Below are 19,260 nucleotides of genomic sequence, written 5' to 3'. Positions count from 1 at the left end.
TCTTGGCAACCATCATATACTTTGACACCTCTGACTGCCTGTCCATCCCTCCTGCCCTGCCCCACCCGTGACTCTGGCTTCCGTTGTCTAGAGACCCTGCGGAGGCTGGTTCTGGTCTCTTAGAGAAGAGGAGGGTGGCCTGGCTGCCCTTTGACCACCTCCCCCTGGTCAGCATGTGTCACCTACTCAGCCCTATACACTCACCTCCACCCTGGGCCAGACACTGTCCTTCCCAAGGCAAAGGTCTCCAGGGTGCTTTATATAGCTGATCCCTCCCTGGGAAGCACTAATTTCTTAGTCTCTCCTGATGTGGGCAGACCCTACAGCCAGGGCCTCACGCTCAGGGAGATGCTGGTGACCTGGATCCTGCCGATGGTTTTCTGGCTCTGGGTATCCATCAATGCCTCATCCACGGCCATTACCACATCTGTATCATTGGGTGAGTGACACCCGGCCCTGGTCCCCAGTGGTCCTGGTGTGTGCTGGCCTCAGGCAGGGCTTCAGGGGGCTCACCTCTCTTCTTTCTTCCCTCCTTCTCTTTTCAGGGGAGGGGGCTTCTCAAGGGATGGACACCCCAGCCATGACCTCATCCTGTCTTTGGGAGCTAAAGGGGTCACCCTGGAGACCCATGGGTGCGGAGGGAGGGGCCTGGGCTGTGCTATGTTGTTGATGGTTTGCTGGAATCCACCCTCCCCAAGGGGGCTTTTTCTTCATCTGGGCGGTAGTCTCTGCCTGCCTTCATCCTGGGGGTTGCATCGGCCTAAGTGTCAGGTCAGCTCTTTCCAAATTTCATGGAGACACTGCACAGGCTGCTGGCCCTGGCCCGGAGGGCAGGAGCCCAAAGGGTGTCCAGTAGCTTCCCTCCTGACCTGGGGAGAGCCTCAGGGGTGCCAGGGATAGCCCCTCTAGTTAGAGATCGTGGAAGGGCTTGAGGGGGAGGCAGGCTCTGAGGTCCTTGTTATAGCTTGTCATGGAGGGACTGCCCTGGTAGTCCAGTGGTTAAGACTCTGGGCTTCCAATGTTGGGGGCACAATTTCAGTCCCTAAGTGGAGAAGCAAGATCCAGAAAGAAGCTCAGGGCAGCCAGAAAGAAAACAGACAAACAAAAAAACCTTGTCACGGCCATTTGTCTGGGAAGAGACTGGCTATAAGCTGATTCCCATGGGTTCAGACTTTCCGATTCCCTAGCAACAGGGAAGCACCCTGGGGGAAGGGGTGGGAAAAGTGGGTGCTCCCGTGAGGGGCACTGGGGGAGTGAACCCAAGGTGCCAGCCAGTTGAAAGTGGCATCGCTTGAGTTGAATGGGCCTGCAGGGTATGTGGTGAGGGGTCACAGTGGGTTGAGGGTAGGGGCTGAAGGTGGGGGTGTCTCTGGAGGTCTTCAAGCGCAGCCGTGAGATAGCCCACATGGGAACTTAGGTCCTTAGAGGCAACCTCAGTCCACCATGCCTTGATCCACTTCCTTCTCCTCTACCAGGATGTGGTGGGGGTAGTGGCTCTGGCTGGGAGAACCTGAGGGGAGAGGGGCAGGACTGGGGGTGTAAACTTAGTGGATTTAGGGACATTATGAAAATACATTAATTACAGACATATTAGCTCTAAGGTAATATACAGAGAAAAGGAAGCTATGGCGGGGGTCAGCCGTAGGAGGGGTCCGCCCGTCCCAGCTCCCCAGCCAGAAGCTGAGGGCAATGACGATGAGGAAGGATCCAGAAGTCAGCAAGTGTGTTGCCTCTGTGCCTCCTGTCATGCCTTAGAGATCCCACCCACACAAGCAAAGACTCCTGTTGGCAAGATGCTCATAACTGTGAGGAAAAACATCATGTTGGATCCATTAGCACACTAAGGAGTCGAAAAGCGTCTGTCCTGATAAGTGCAGACAGCTGTCAGGCATGAAGAGGTCAGGCAAGTAGGGCCATTCCAGGGAACTCCAGCTCTCAGGACACCCCACGACCCACTGCCCCCGACTCAAAGAAGGATCTGCTATTTACAAAGACATTTCACAGCATGCAGTCTGTATGACTTTTTTTAGGAAGATTGTGAAAGGAAAGGAAGGCAGATAGGAAAGCAAGGGTCAGAGAGGGTGAGTGACTTACCTGGGAACAGTGTGACTGGTAATCATATGATGATCACCACGACCTCACTCATCTGACTCTAGGTTTGTGCTGCCCTTGAGTCCACACTGGAGGCCCTCAGCCCTCTGCAATACCTCCACCCCCCTGCATGTATTCTGGGTTCTCGGGGGGGGGGGGGGTGGTTCAGACATCAGAGCAGACACCAAGGGTGGCATCTGTGGTTTTCTTTGTTTCTCATCTGCTCCCTCCTCTGGGTTCCCCAGTTTCCACCATGAAGACTGATGAGGTCCTGGACAAGTGAACAGTAGGGACAAGGAATGCCAGCCGGAGAAAGTAGAAAAACACTGCAGGGCTATGCAGGGGAGTCAAGGTGTAGAAATGCCCTGACGGTGAGGGGCATGTGTCCGGTGGGGAAGGCGTGCTGGTGCGAGAGCATCTTCAGGCAACAGGAGCATTAAAACCAGATGGAGACACCAGAGAACGTCCAAGGACAGAGCAGGGGTGGGTCACCCTGGTAAGACAGACATACTGAGAATCCATCTGGTTTGGCAGGAAGGGAGACCCCTTCCAGGGCCTGAGAGTGGGCTCCTGCTTAGCACTCAGAATTGAACTGCTTGAGGAGACACACGACCTGACGCAGCAAGAGACTTCATTGGGAAGAGGCGTCCGGGTGCAGAGCAGTAGGGTAAGGGAACCCAGGAGGACTGCTCTGCCACGTGGCTCCCTGGCTCGGGTTTTTTGGTGATGGGATTAGTTTCCAGCTGTCTTTGGCCAACCATTCTGACTCAGGGTCCTTCCTAGTGGCTCAGCCAAGATGGATGCCAGAGAGGATTCTGAGAGATGATTGGACCTGTGGTGTCTCCTTTTGACCTTTCCCTAATTCTTCTGGTTGGTGGTGGCTTGTTAGTTCCATGTTCCTTACCAGGACCTCCTGTCATGAAATAACATGCAAATACTTACTATGGTGTATGGCCAGGTGGGTGGTTTCTGTCAGTGTCCTTCCCCTAACACTGGCAGGAGGCCGTGAGGGTCTGTCTGGGAACCCAACTCCCCTAGAAAAGGAGAGGTGTTTCCTCTCGAGGATGGGCTGTGGAGGCACCAAGATAGATGGTTTTAGAGCCTGCGTGACTCAAGAAGCAAGAGACTTTTTGGTGGTTGACAGTGGGCTCCAGGCAGGCCTGTTGAGCTTGGGGTGAGCATGGAATTTCTGGATGGAGCTTTCCTAGAGGTCTGGGCTCAGGAAGGAGGACAAAGACAGGGACACGGTCTAGATTCTCCAACAAAGTTGGAGAACAAAGTTCCTACTATGAGGACTGGAGTCGTTCCTGTCCTGCAGACGCGAAGTTCCAAAGTGTTCTTAGGAAGGGTGGGGGAGGGGAGCTGCTCAGAATGGCAGCGGAGAACAGGAACTGAGTGTCTCTCTTGGAAGGGCTGCCTCAGGGGCCCCAAGTGGTCCGGGGAGTTCTGGGACCTAGAAAGGCCAAAGTGGAAGCGGAAATGTTCGATGTTATAAAACTGGTGAAGACCAGAATGGATTTGTTCACAATAGCCAAAGGGGTAATCTAACCTTTGGAATGTAGGTGATGTAAATTTAGAGCAATTAAAAAGAAGTGATGTTTTATGCAGAGTAATAAATTTACTCATTCTGCAAACACAGGAGGCTTGGCTCTGCCCAGGCAGGTGCTCTGAGCCAGACAAGATGAATAAGCCAGTTTATGGTCTTGTTGATTAGATGGAAACACGGGAATTAGGCAGAAAGAACCACAGCCTAAGGCTGGTGGGGAGGCTCGGCCTGCAGAGTGGCCTCAAAGAGCTAGACACAACTTAATGACTAAATGACAACTACAATGATAGATATTCAAACACTTGAGACAATTTCAGAACTGACAAAGCCATACATAGCTATGAACGCAACTGGAATATTGACAACTGAATCTTCTGGGTCTAACAATTCGGAAAGTCACAACTCCTTGTAGCCTGTGCTCAGCTGCTTAATCCTGTCTGACTTTGTGACCCCATGAACTGTAGCCTGCCAGGCTCCTCAGTCCATAGGATTTTCCAGGCAAAAATACTGGAATGGGATGCCATTTTCTTCTCCACCCTGTAGCCTGAGTATGACCCTAATGCTCAAAATTGCTGGTGTTCATTGAGGACCTACTATGTGCTAAACAGTGTTCTAAATGATATCTGTTATTTAAATTTCCCAGCAACCCTGGAAAGAAGTACTGTTACTGATTTTCCATTTTATGCATGGGGAAACTGAGGCACGGAGACATGAACTAAGTAGTTGAAGGTTTCCATCCATCAGGTGGAGGAGTCGGGATGGGAACCCACAGCGTCAGGCTGCAGAGCCCACTTTCTTTACCACTTGCTCTAAGTGGGGGTGTCTGTGTGTGTGTTTCTTGGGGCTGCTGTAACAAATGACCATAAACTTGGTTGTTTCAAACAACAGAAGTGTATTCTCTCATAGTGATGGAGGCCGGAAGTCTGAAATGAGATACCACCAGGGTCCAGTCCCTCCAAAGTTTCTCATTGCCCCCTCTGGATTCCGGTGCTTCGTGGCATTCCTTGGCTGTGTGGCATCACTCTATTCTCTGCCTGTCTTCTCATGGTCTTCTCCCCTGAATTTGTGTCAAATGCCCCTTATCTTTCTCTTATAAGGATGCCAGTCATGGGATTTAAGGCCCAACCTAATTCTAGAAGGATCTGATTTTGAGATTCTTAATTATATCTATACTATATTTCCAAATAAGGTCACACTCAAGCATACAAGTGTTAGGACCTGGACATATCTTTTATTGTTGTTGTCTAGTGGCTAAGTTGTGTCCAACTCTTTGTGACCCAATGGCCTGCAGCCCACCAGGCTCCTCTGTCCATGGGATTTCCCAGGCAAGAATATTGGAGTGGGTTGCCATTTCCTTCTCCAGGGGATCTTCCCAACCCAGGGATTGAACCCACATTTCCTGCATTGGCAAAACACAATTCAACCCTCTATACCATGCTTCTGCAGCAGTCAGAGCAACTGCTATCTTTTCAGGGAGGCAGTGGGCAGGGGCAGGTGGCACTGGCTGCTGATGCTACAAAACCAGGAAGCCCATTCATTGCCCACAGGTGTGTCCAGGGCGGGGGTGGGGGGGTGGGGCAGGGACAGAGCCAAGGTGGCTCCCACCCAGTGTCACCTCGGTGGTGACTCTGCCGGGTGGGGATGACTTTACAGAAGAGGAGATGGGCCCAAGTCACTGAGGCTGTGAGTGGCAGGGCTGAAAGTACACCCAGGGCTGAGGGACGCAGCCTAGTGGTCACCACACTGCTTCTCTTGGAGAATATTCTAGAATGAGCAGAGTGGTGAAGGCAGGCATCAGTCACCTCCATGTTCTGGAGGAAATGGAAGCTCAGAGAGGTTAACTATATGAGATCCCGGACCTGGGTAGCACCTGCCCTGACAGGTGTGCCCCCCACTCCACACTCCACCCTTCAGGACTGTTCCCATGTGTTTTGAAGATATTATAGTAGGAGGGGACCATCTTCTATCAAGACGGTGGTCTTCAGACTTGTGCCAAGGTGCTTCTGAGGGCTCTTCCTCAAGAATGTCACAGAGTGAAAAACATGCCTGGCGAACCAGCTGCCTAACTCAAATGATTATCTTTTTAAAAATAATTTAGTTTATTCTTATTTTTTTGACTGAACTGGATCTTCCTTGTGATGAGTGGGCTTAGTTGCCCCACGGCATGTGGGAGTCTTAGTTTGCAACCAAGTATTGAACCTGAGCCCACTGCATTGGAAGATGAACTCTTAACCACTGGACCACCAGAGAAGTCCCTAAAATGATTATGTTTTAAGGAAAGAGGCAATAAGAACTGTACACAGGGCAAGAAATTTTATCAAACCAATTTTACTTGTTTGATACGAGGCCTGGTGTCTTGGATGGCTAGTGTAACACTAAAATGACATTTTCTAGCAACACAAAAATGACATCAAGATCATTTTTGTTAAGCATTTTGACCACAAGAGTGTGGGGAATCCCAGCTTGGGAATTATTAGTGATTTTGCCTGGGTTCTCCAAGGTGCAGGGCGCACCTAAGGTTTTATTTTTATAGCATATACTTTTACTGTGTTTAAACATTATATCAGGAATGCCTCTTTATGGTACAACATTTAGAAAATATAGACAGACCAAAGGAGGAAAATCTCCCTTAACCCTGCCACTCAGATAAACATTGTTAACATTTTGGTCTTTTCCCAAATAACTATTTAGATTTATTCTATGGGCCATTTCTATTCTAATGACTGATCAATATTCAATTTTATGGAATACCCTAGCCATCTAACCAGTCTCCTATTCTTCTATTCTTAGACAGGCTTTCCCCAATTTTTCATTATAATAGATAATGATGTAATAGACATTGCTGTAAAGAAATTTTTTTAACGAAAATCTGCATCAGAGTCCTTTACTTTAGGGTTAGTAACTAGAAGAATAATCATTGAAATGGTATGACTCAGCCCATGATCCCTAAGGTACATTTTCAAATTATCCCTTAGAAATAAGATACTCAGTAAACGCCCATTAGCATCTTATTCCCCAACCAATACCAGCTGCATCGCTTTACATCACAGAGGGGATGTCATGTGATAAGTAAAGATAAATAGTATCTTGCTTTGTTTTGAAAATCTTTGCTTTCTAGTGAAGTTGACCATTTTCTTCTTGTAGGCTTATTGGCCATGTAAATTGTTCCTTTGGAGAACTTCTGTGTTTTTCCTTGGCTCAGCTTCCTAGTGGAACCCTGACCCTGACCCTGGAGGTTGAGTCTGGGAAGGACTTGGCTCAAGTTCTCTGCCACATCCTTTGGAGATGTTGTGGCCACCAGAATTTTGGGCTGGGAGGGTTCTGAAGCACTTCACCAGGGCAGGGCTGTCTAGGGGGCCTACTTCCTTTTTTAAATATTTATATTTATGTATTCATTTTATTTGGCTGGGCTTGGTCTCAGTTGCAGCACTTGGGATCTTTAGTTATGGCATGTGGGATCTAGTTCCCTGACCAGGGATTGAACCCGGGACCCCTGCACTGGGAGCAGGGAATCTTAGCCATTGGACTACCAGAGAAGTTCCCTATGGTGCCTTATCCTTGTCCCTCCCAGAAATGAGTCAAAGCCTTGGGCACAGACAGGATTGCTGCTGGGAAGATGAGGGATATGGCAGAGCCTTTATCTTAAGGGTTTCACTTAGATGTTGTTGTTGTTGTTCAGTTGCTAAGTCACATCCAAGGCTTTGCGACCCCATGGACTACAGCACACAAGGCTCCTCTGTCCTTCACTATCTCCTGGAGCTTGCTCAAATTCATGTCCACTTAGTCAGTGATGCTATCTAACCATCTCATCCTCTGCTGCTCCCTTCTCCTTTTGGCTTCCATCTTTCCCAGCATCAGAGTCTTTTCTACTCTGCCCACTTAGATACTGAGCAGGAAAGAACAGCACAAGGGAGGAGACAAAGGGTGATTAGGAGGCAGTGGTGCCTTAGAATCTGAAGGAGATGAGAGATTCCAGGAGGAAGGGCAAACTGGTGAAATGGACAGTGATTGGGGTACTCAAGCTGGTCGCAAGTATAGTGGACATGTGTGGCAGCAAACTGGAGTAAACGGTGTGGATTCAGGAATAAAGACAAAAGAAAGCCTGTTCAGAGACTGTACCAACATGTGTCCTGGCCTTCACTGGGGCCCCCAGTGAAGGCGCTACCGTGGGCTCATTGATCATCCCCTGCCCTCACCACCCCTCCTCTCCAGGCTCTGCTCCTAATGCGCAGTTGTGGCCGTGGCCTTTTCTGGACACTCTTCACTGTTGCTGAGTCAATCCAGAGCTGGCTTCACACTCACCTTGTCAGCCTTCCCTCTGCCTCCTCTGGTCTCTCAACATCCAGCTTCAATCCAAACATGTACTCTGAGCCTCCACACATGCTGTTCCCTAGACTTGAAAACTTTTCCTTGTTCTCCTCTTTGCAAACCCCTTCCTTATGCTGAAAGTAAAAGCTACCTTCAGATTGTGCTTGAATTCTATCTTATCAGTTGGGTGAACTTGGAAGATATTTAACCCTTAGAGCCTCAATTCAGTTGTGAAACAGGAATAATCAAGTCTTCCTCCCGAGATGACATGAAATAACTAACAAAAAGTATCGACAGACTTTTCAGTGTTCATTAACTCCTTTATCCAAGACCTCCTCATGGGGCATCTGCTCTGGGTCTGGCTGAATATGGCAGAAATGTTTCCTCTGTTATTAGAAAGGAGTAAAGGCAATTACATACACGGTCATTGAATTATAGTGTGATACGACTACTCAGGAATTTGATAGGCAGCCAATAAATGTCACCTCTCCCCACCTCTACTCATTCTTATGATTCAGTTAGGGATCATAAATTGCCTTTATATGCTTTCTCATTCTTGACATGTCACAACAAAAATAGTCTACTTTTATAACTTCAAAAGTCTGGTAAAACTTATAATACCTAAGTCCACAAAACCCTTTCTTTTTAAAGAAGGAAAGAAAAAGATAGCTTGGCTTTTACTTTCATTTTGAAGCCTTCCGAGAAAGGCAGAGGGACAGTTCCTTCCCTTCTCCTCCCCCTCCCTGCCCCCGTTGGCTTCTGTGTTCCTTAAATGGGCCTTGACGGCTCTAGAATTGCATTGGTCGAGGGGAGGGCCAGGAGCGTCCTTGAGGGGTGGGGGCCCATTTGTCCACCAGCCTGGGTTTACTCTGAGCCATGTTACAGTTTGTTTTGGGTTGACTAAAGCCCTCAATGTATACTCTCTCTCTCTTTCTGATCCTTCCTATACCCAAGACTCAAGGATGCCCCCACCTCCACCCTTGGCAGTCTCTCAGCTCAGCCCCTTCTCTTTCCCTTGGTAGGCAAGTTGTTGTTGTTCAATTGCTCAGTCATGTCGAACTCTTTGCGACCCCATGGAGTAAAGCATGCCAGGCTTCCCTGTCCTTCACTATCTCCCAGAACTTGCTCAAACTCATGTCTATTGAGTTGGTGATGCCATCCAACCATCTCATCCTGTCATCCCCTTCTCCTCCTGCCTTCACTCTTTCCCAGCATCAGGATCTTTTCTAATGAGTCAGCTCTGTGCAAGAGAACTGGACCAAACAAACATATCTACTGACTTAAAAACAACCAAGTAATCTTGTCAAGTTTTTTTCCATTAATTTAGAATCCTACAAACCATAGGCATTATGGCACCTTTGACTTGAACTGCCTTAATCAACGATTTGATATCACTTTCCCCCTAAAGTTCTGATGAAAGCTCTGCAAAGCCAGTGATCCAGAACCACTGGTGTGAATGACATGTCTTCACTAGTGGTCCACTCCCATGGCCTCCAGTCCTGGTCCAGCTCCAGGTTTCGCCCTGAGACTGTCTGCCTCTTTAAGGACCCTCTGAAAATGGGAGCATCTGGGATGGTAGAGGGTGCTGCTGCCCTGATGGCTTCCACTGTCCCCTCTGCCAGGGGCCAAAGACCACCTTCTTGAGAGATGAGAAACATGCAGCCCCAGGGAGTCTTTGCAGAGGAGTGGGGGACTGATAGGAGGGACGAGAGGCCGCGTTCCCTGACCTCTCTAGGAAGTTTCCTGTACACTATCCTGTGGAATTCCTAATAAACCCTAGATTTATGGTGTAACTGTCTCAAAGATCCTTTCCATATTTGATCTGATTCACTTTACAGGCACAGTGAAGAGGAGCCAGGGGTTATAGTTCCACCTTACATAGGAAAATAGAGTTCCACATGTATAGCCACAGGTTCTAAGTGGCCCAGAGAACACAAAAGAAGCCCTCCAGCCCCAGGGTGTAAGCCCAGCTCCCATTATTAGAGAGTTGCAACTCGTTGAGTGGGCCTCTGGGGCCAGGGTGGGGGAAGAGCTTACCTGGGCAGTTGTGATGAATACAGGACAGCCAGGTAGAGGTGGCAGCATTCCAGTAGAGTGGCTAGACCCTGTGTAAGTGTCTGGAGAGAGAGGACAGGCGGTGAATTGTCCAGGGTAACAGCTCTCCTATTCCTTCAGGGTCAGTAGGAAGTATTGGGGTAGAGGAGGAACCTCAGATGTAAAGGATGGCAAGAGAGACTTGTCTGACTAAGTACTGGCCAGAGGATGGGAGGGGATCGTGTAGCCTGCAGATCACAAAATGTGAGGGGCAAAAGAAATGTGCAGGGGGCATTTGTGTGAGTACAACTATCCGCTAGAATTTATGCCAGATACCCAAGGAGACGCGCATGTCCCAGGGTGCCCAGGGAGGAACGCACAGGCAATATTGGGCAAAAGTATACATATATACTTGAAGTGGAGGCATTCTCAGTTCAAGTGTTTGCAGATGACACTATGGATTGAGAAAAATGACATATAGGTAGATGTGTGTGTGTATATTTATGTATGTGTGAGTATATATATATAGGCCTCCCTCGTGGCTCAGCAGCAAAGAATCTGCTGCAGTGCAGGAGTTGCAGGAGATGCAGTTTCCATCCCTGGATCAGGAGGAGGACATGGCAACCCACTTCAGTATTCTTGCTGGGAAAATCCCTGGGACAGAGGAGCCTGGCAGGCCATAGTACATAGGGTCACGACTGAAGTCATTGAGCATGCACACATGTATATATATGTGCGTATCAGTTCAGTTCAGTTCAGTCGCTCAGTCGTGTCCGACTCTGCAACCCCATGAATCGCAGCACACCAGGCCTCCCTGTCCATCACCAACTCCTGGAGTTCACTCAGACTCACGTCCATCAAGTCAGTGATGCCATCCAGCCATCTCATCCTCTGTTGTCCCCTTCTCCTCCTGCCCCCAATCCCTCCCAGCATCAGAGTCTTTTCCAATGAGTGTATATATATATGTGTATATATGTGTGTGTATATGTATATATATATAAAATAAATATATGTATATATACAAATCTGCATGTTTATATAATATATATATAAACATACAGATTTGTCAAAATCCACAGCCACAGCCATAACTAACAATTCAAGTCATAAATCACAATCAGCTCCCAGAACATTAAAGAAAGAAGGTGAAGTCACTCAGTCATGTCCGACTCTTTGTGACCCAATGGTCTGTAGCCCACCAGGCTCCTCAGTCCATGGGATTTTCCAGGCAAGAATACTGGAGTGGGTTGCCATTTCCTTCTCCAGGGGATCTTCCTGACCCAGGGATCGAACTCAGGTCTCCAGCATTGCAGACAGACGCTTTACCCTCTGAGCCACCAGGGAAGCCCAGAACATTAGCTAGAGATATTAATATCTTGCTCTATAAAAATTTCTATATTTAACAGAAGAGACCAAATTTCTAGATTACCATTGGTAAATTGTTCAAATCTACAGATGCCCTGACACTTCCTAAACCCTTGGAAAGGAAAGCCATGCTTCAGTGTAACAGACTGACCAGCTATGTCCCAGGCAGCCTGGGACAGACTGCCACTAAATGCAATAACAAAATCATAGACCATAGTAGTGTCATCTCTGAGTTTTCCCAACTCATGATGTTCTCTACAAACACCTCAACCAAAAATACCCCCACAAGTCCTAGTGACACCCACACGTCTAGGGTGATGGACCATCAGCCATATTGACTAGAAGGCAATTCATTTTTCCTAAAACAATCTAAGAATTATCAAATCTTTCAGTTCTGTCTGCCTCCTTAAATACCACTGATAATATAAAAGCTTCAGTATATTCTGGTCCTGGTGAATCGGGCAGCACTCAAGACTCTAGACACACAGTGACAACATTCAATAAAGACACTCTCTACACACATTTCATATTTGTTCAAAATAATAGCCCTTTGAAGCTGAATACATCAAAGATGAAAATAAAACTGCATCCCTTTCAAATCTTGACAAACTGCAACTTCTTTTATTTCAGGGACGACAACAACAGATTACACAAATATTTCTGCTAACAGCACAGTCCCTAAAACTTCCACCACGACTTCCGGTTCATCTGAATCTTCAGTCTCTTCTGCAAGTTCTCTCACCACTTCTGGTTGGTCTGAATCCTCACTCTCCTTTGTGGGTTCGCACACCACAAACCTTGGGACCCTTACTACCACACCTGGTCAGTCTAAATCCACAGTGTCTTCTGAGGGTGCCAAAACAACAATCCAACTGAGCTACACCACAACATTTGATCAATTGGAATCCACAACCTCTTCGGAAAATTTCCATATCACATCTGGTCAGCTTAAATCCACAGTCTCTTCTGATGGTTCACTCACCACAGTCCTTGAAATTTCACCCAATACTTCTGGTCAGTCTGAACCCACACTCTCTTCTGAGGGTTCCCACACCACAGTCCATGGGAGTTCTATCACCTCATCTGGTCAGTCTGAATCCATAGTCTCTTCTGGAGGTTCACATACCACATCTAGTCAGTCTGAACCCACACTCTCTTCTGAGGGTTCCCACACCACAGTCCATGGGAGTTCCATCACCTCTTCTGGTCAGTCTGAATCCATAGTCTCTTCTGGAGGTTCACATACCACATCTGGTCAGTCTGAACCCACACTCTCTTCTGAGGGTTCCCACACCACAGTCCATGGGAGTTCCATCACCTCATCTGGTCAGTCTGAATCCATAGTCTCTCCTGGGGGTTCCCACACCACATCTGTTCAGTCTGAATCCACAGTCTCTTCTGAGGGTTCCCTCACGAGAGTCACTGGAAGCTCAACTACCACATCAGTTGTGTCAGAATCCACAGTGTCTTCTGAGACTTCCCACACCACATCTGGTCAGACTGAATCCACAGTCTCTTCTGAGGATTCCCCCACCACAGCCCCTGGGAGCTTCACCACCACATCTGGTCTGTCAGAATCCACAGAGTCTTCCGAGGGTTCCCAAACAACAGTCTTACTGAGCTCTACCACCACATTTGATCAACCTGAATCCACAGTCCCTTCTGAGAGCTCGCACACTACATCGGGAAACTCTGAATCCACAGTCTCTACTGAACAGTCCCCCGCCGCAGGGCCTGGGAGCTCCACCACCACATCAGTTCTGTCAGAATCCACAGTGTCTTATGAGAGTTCCCACACCACATCTGATCGGTCTGAACTCACAGTCTCTTCGGAGGCTTCTCCCACCACAGTCCCTGGGACTTTTATCACCACCTCTGGTCAGTCTGAACCCACGGGCTCTTCTGAGGCTTCTTCCACCACAGTTTCTGGCAGCTCCACCACCACATCAGTTCTGTCAGAATCCACGGTGTCTCCTGAGAGTTCCCACACCACATCTGATCAGTCTGAATCGACAGTCTCTTCTGAGGGTTCCCCTACCACAGGTCCTGGGAGCTTCACCACCTCATCAGTTCTGTCAGAACACACATATTCTCCTGAGAGTTCCCACACCACATCTGATCAGTCTGAACCCATAGTCTCTTCAGAGACTTCTCCCACCACAGTTTCTGGCAGCTCCACCACCACATCAGTTCTGTCAGAATCCACGGTGTCTCCTGAGAGTTCCCACACCACATCTGATCAGTTTGAACCCACAGTCTCTTCAGAGACTTCTCCCACCACAGTTTCTGGAAGCTCCACTACCATATCAGTTCTGTCTGAATCCACAGTCTCTTCTGAGGATTCTCCAACCACAGTCCCTGAGAGCTTCAGCACTTCATCAGTTCTGTCAGAACACACATTGTCTCCTGAGAGTTCCCACACCACATCTGGTCAGTCTGAATCCGCAGTCTCTTCTGAGGCTTCTCCCACCACAGTTTCTGGCAGCTCCACCTCCATATCAGTTCTGTCAGAATCCACAGTGTCTTCTGAGAGTTCCCACACCACATCTCATCAGTCTGAATCCACAGTCTCTTCTGAGGCTTCTCCCACCACAGTTTCTGGCAGCTCCACTACCGTATCAGTTCTGTCAGAATCCACAGTCTCTTCTGAGGCTTCTCCCACCACAGGTTCTGGAAGCTCCACCACCGTATCAGTTCTGTCAGAATCCACAGTGTCTTCTGAGAGTTCACACACCACATCTGATCAGTCTGAATCCACAGTCTCTTCAGAGACTTCTCCCACCACAGTTTCTGGCAGCTCCACCACCATATCAGTTCTGTCGGAATCCACAGTCTCTTCTGAGGTTTCTCCCACCACAGTTTCTGGAAGCTCCACTACCATATCAGTTCTGTCTGAATCCACAATCTCTTCTGAGGATTCTCCAACCACAGTCCCTGAGAGCTTCAGCACTTCATCAGTTCTGTCAGAAGACACATTGTCTCCTGAGAGTTCCCACACCACATCTGGTCAGTCTGAATCCACAGTCTCTTCTGAGGCTTCTCCCACCACAGTTTCTGGCAGCTCCACCTCCATATCAGTTCTGTCAGAATCCACAGTGTCTTCTGAGAGTTCCCACACCACATCTCATCAGTCTGAATCCACAGTCTCTTCTGAGGCTTCTCCCACCACAGTTTCTGGCAGCTCCACTACCGTATCAGTTCTGTCAGAATCCACAGTCTCTTCTGAGGCTTCTCCCACCACAGGTTCTGGAAGCTCCACCACCGTATCAGTTCTGTCAGAATCCACAGTGTCTTCTGAGAGTTCACACACCACATCTGATCAGTCTGAATCCACAGTCTCTTCAGAGACTTCTCCCACCACAGTTTCTGGCAGTTCCACCACCATATCAGTTCTGTCGGAATCCACAGTCTCTTCTGAGGTTTCTCCCACCACAGTTTCTGGAAGCTCCACTACCATATCAGTTCTGTCTGAATCCACAATCTCTTCTGAGGATTCTCCAACCACAGTCCCTGAGAGCTTCAGCACTTCATCAGTTCTGTCAGAACACACATTGTCTCCTGAGAGTTCCCACACCACATCTGGTCAGTCTGAATCCACAGTCTCTTCTGAGGCTTCTCCCACCACAGTTTCTGGCAGCTCCACCTCCATATCAGTTCTGTCAGAATCCACAGTCTCTTCTGAGGCTTCTCCCACCACAGTTTCTGGCAGCTCCACCACCATATCAGTTCTGTCAGAATCCACAGTCTCTTCTGAGGCTTCTCCCACCACAGGTTCTGGAAGCTCCACTACCGTATCAGTTCTGTCAGAATCCACAGTGTCTTCTGAGAGTTCCCACACCACATCAGATCAGTCTAAATCCACAGTCTCTTCTGAGGCTTCTCCCACCACAGTTTCTGGCAGCTCCACCACCATATCAGTTCTGTCAGAATCCACAGTGTCTTCGGAGAGTTCCCAAACCACATCTCATCAGTCTGAATCCACAGTCTCTTCTGAGGCTTCTCCCATCACAGTTTCTGGCAGCTCCACCTCCATATCAGTTCTGTCAGAATCCACAGTGTCTTCTGAGAGTTCCCACACCACATCTCATCAGTCTGAATCCACAGTCTCTTCTGAGGCTTCTCCCACCACAGTTTCTGGCAGCTCCACTACCGTATCAGTTCTGTCAGAATCCACAGTGTCTTCTGAGAGTTCCCACACCACATCTGATCAGTCTGAATCCACAGTCTCTTCTGAGGATTCTCCAACCACAGTTTCTGGCAGCTCCACCTCCATATCAGTTCTGTCAGAATCCACAGTGTCTTCTGAGAGTTCCCACACCACATCTGATCAGTCTGAATCCACAATCTCTTCTGAGGTTTCCCCTACCACAGGTCCTGGGAGCTTCACCACCTCATCAGTTCTGTCAGAACACACATATTCTCCTGAGAGTTCCCACACCACATCTGATCAGTCTGAACCCACAGTCTCTTCAGAGACTTCTCCCACCACAGTTTCTGGCAGCTCCACCACCATATCAGTTCTGTCAGAATCCACGGTGTCTGCTGAGAGTTCTCCAACCACAGTCCCTGGGAGCCTCAGCACTTCATCAGTTCTGTCAGAACACACATTGTCTCCTGAGAGTTCCCACACCACATCTGGTCAGTCTGAATCCACAGTCTCTTCTGAGGCTTTTCCCACCACAGGTTCTGGAAGCTCCACCTCCATATCAGTTCTGTCAGAATCCACAGTGTCTTCTGAGAGTTCCCACACCACATCTGATCAGTCTGAATCCACAGTCTCTTCTGAGGATTCTCCAACCACAGTTTCTGGCAGCTCCACCTCCATATCAGTTCTGTCAGAATCCACAGTGTCTTCTGAGAGTTCCCACACCACATCTGATCAGTCTGAATCCACAATCTCTTCTGAGGTTTCCCCTACCACAGGTCCTGGGAGCTTCACCACCTCATCAGTTCTGTCAGAACACACTTTGTCTCCTGAGAGTTCCCACACCACGTCTGATCAGTCTGAACCCACACTCTCTTTGGAGAACTCTCCCACCACAGTTTCTGGCAGCACCACCACCACATCAGTTCTGTCAGAATCCACGGTGTCTCCTGAGAGTTCCCACACCACATCTGATCAGTCTGAACCCACAGTCTCTTCAGAGACTTCTCCCACCACAGTTTCTGGCAGCTCCACCACCATATCAGTTCTGTCAGAATCCATAGTCTCTTCTGAGGCTTCTCCCACCACAGGTTCTGGAAGCTCCACTACCGTATCAGTTCTGCCTGAATCCACAGTCTCTTCTGAGGTTTCTCCCACCACAGTTTCTGGAAGCTCCACTACCATATCAGTTCTGTCTGAATCCACAGTCTCTTCTGAGGATTCTCCAACCACAGTCCCTGAGAGCTTCAGCACTTCATCAGTTCTGTCAGAACACACATTGTCTCCTGAGAGTTCCCACACCACATCTGGTCAGTCTGAATCCGCAGTCTCTTCTGAGGCTTCTCCCACCACAGTTTCTGGCAGCTCCACCTCCATATCAGTTCTGTCAGAATCCATAGTGTCTTCTGAGAGTTCCCACACCACATCTGATCAGTCTGAATCCACAGTCTCTTCTGAGGCTTCTCCCACCACAGTTTCTGGCAGCTCCACTACCGTGTCAGTTCTGTCAGAATCCACAGTCTCTTCTGAGGCTTCTCCCACCACAGGTTCTGGAAGCTCCACCACCGTATCAGTTCTGTCAGAATCCACAGTGTCTTCTGAGAGTTCACACACCACATCTGATCAGTCTGAATCCACAGTCTCTTCAGAGACTTCTCCCACCACAGTTTCTGGCAGCTCCACTACCGTATCAGTTCTGTCGGAATCCACAGTCTCTTCTGAGGCTTCTCCCACCACAGGTTCTGGAAGCTCCACTACCGTATCAGTTCTGCCTGAATCCACAGTCTCTTCTGAGGTTTCTCCCACCACAGTTTCTGGAAGCTCCACTACCATATCAGTTCTGTCTGAATCCACAATCTCTTCTGAGGATTCTCCAACCACAGTCCCTGAGAGCTTCAGCACTTCATCAGTTCTGTCAGAACACACATTGTCTCCTGAGAGTTCCCACACCACATCTGGTCAGTCTGAATCCACAGTCTCTTCTGAGGCTTCTCCCACCACAGGTTCTGGAAGCTCCACTACCGTATCAGTTCTGTCAGAATCCACAGTGTCTTCTGAGAGTTCCCACACCACATCTCATCAGTCTGAATCCACAGTCTCTTCTGAGGCTTCTCCCACCACTGTTTCTGGCAGCTCCACCACCATATCAGTTCTGTCAGAATCCACAGTCTCTTCTGAGAGTTACAACACCACATCTGATCAGTCTGAATCCACAATCTCTTCTGAGGGTTCCCCTACCACAGGCCCTGGGAGCTTCACCACCTCATCAGTTCTGTCAGAACACACTTTGTCCTCTGAGAGTTCCCACACCACGTCTGATCAGTCTGAACCCACACTCTCTTTGGAGACTTCTCCCACCACAGGTTCTGGCAGCTCCACCACCACATCAGTTCTGTCAGAATCCACGGTGTCTCCTGAGAGTTCCCACACCACTTCTGATCAGTCTGAACCCACAGTCTCTTCTGAGGCTTCTCCCACCACAGTTTCTGGAAGCTCCACTACCGTATCCGTTCTGTCTGAATCCACAGTCTATTCTGAGGATTTTCCCACCACAGTCCCTGGGAGCTTCACCACTTCATCAGATCTGTCAGAATACACATTTTCTCCTGAGAGTTCCCACACCACATCTGATCAGTCTGAATCCACAGTCTCTTCGGAGGTTTCCCCCAGCTCCGTCCCTGGGAGCTTCTCCACCACATCAGGTCTGTCAGAATCCACAGTGTCTTCTGAGGGTTCCAAAACAACCGTCCTACTGAGCTCAACCACCACATTTGTTCTGTCTGGATCCGCAGTCTCTTCTAAGGCTTCTCCGACTACAGTCCCTGGAAGTTTTATCACCACATCTGATCATTATGAACCCACAGTCTCTTTTGAGAGTTCCCATACCACATCTGGTCAGTCTGAATCCACAGTCTCTTCTGAGGCTTCTCCGACCACTGTCCCTGGAAGTTTTATCACCACATCTGATCAGTCTGATTCCACAGTCTCTTCTGAGGGATCTCCCACCACAGTCACTGGGAGCTTTATCACCACATCTGGTCAGTCTCAATCCTCAGTTTCTTCTGAGCATTCCCCCATCACAGTCCCTGGAAGCTCCACTTCCACAACAATTCTATCAGAATCCACTGTCTCTTCTGCCAGTTCCCATACCACATCTGTTCAGTCTGGATCCACAGTCTCTTCTGACGCTTCTCCCACCACAGTTCCTGGAAGCACCATCACCACATCAGGTGTGTCAGAATCCACAGTGTCTTCTGAGGGTTCCCTAACCACCCTCCTACTGAGTTCCACCACCACATTTCATGAATCTGAATCCACAGTCTCTTCTGAGAGTTTCCACACCTCACCAAGTCAGTCTGAATCCACAGTCTCTGAGGGTTCCCCCACCACAGTTTCTGGAAACTTTGTCACCACATCTGGGCAGTTTGAACCCACAGTGTCTTCTCAGGGTGCCCATCCCACAGCCCCTGGGAGCTCCACTTTTACTTCTGTTCAGTCTGAATCTACAGTTTCTTCTGAGGGTTCCCTCATCACAATTCCTTTGAGCTCTGTCAGCGCATCTGGTCAGTCTGAATCCACAGTCTCTTCTGAGGGTTCTCACACAACATCTGGTCAGTCTGAATCCACAATCTCTTCTGAAGGCTCCCACACTGCAGTCCTTGGGAGCTCCACCACTACTTCTGGTCAGTCTGAGTCTACTGAATCTTCTGAGGGTTCCCTCACCACAGTCTCTTGGAATTCTACCACCACGTCTGGTTGGTCTGAATCCATC

General features: G+C 48.7%; 1 protein-coding gene across 1 annotated transcript; it reads left to right on the top strand.

The window, feature by feature from the left end:
* Positions 1,626-18,989, top strand: LOC108633860 (serine/threonine-rich protein adg2-like). The gene is made up of 7 exons (XM_018039994.1): positions 1,626-1,713; positions 14,516-14,607; positions 16,924-17,035; positions 17,228-17,330; positions 17,622-17,731; positions 18,692-18,838; positions 18,985-18,989. Exons 1-7 carry the CDS (start codon positions 1,626-1,628, stop codon positions 18,987-18,989), a joined length of 657 nt encoding a protein of 218 aa, XP_017895483.1.

This window comes from Capra hircus, chromosome 25 (genome assembly GCF_001704415.2).
Source record: "Capra hircus breed San Clemente chromosome 25, ASM170441v1, whole genome shotgun sequence".
In the NCBI taxonomy this organism is placed as follows: domain Eukaryota; kingdom Metazoa; phylum Chordata; class Mammalia; order Artiodactyla; family Bovidae; genus Capra; species Capra hircus.
Note: the sequence above shows the minus strand (reverse complement) of the source record. Positions and strands in the feature narration are given on the sequence as shown.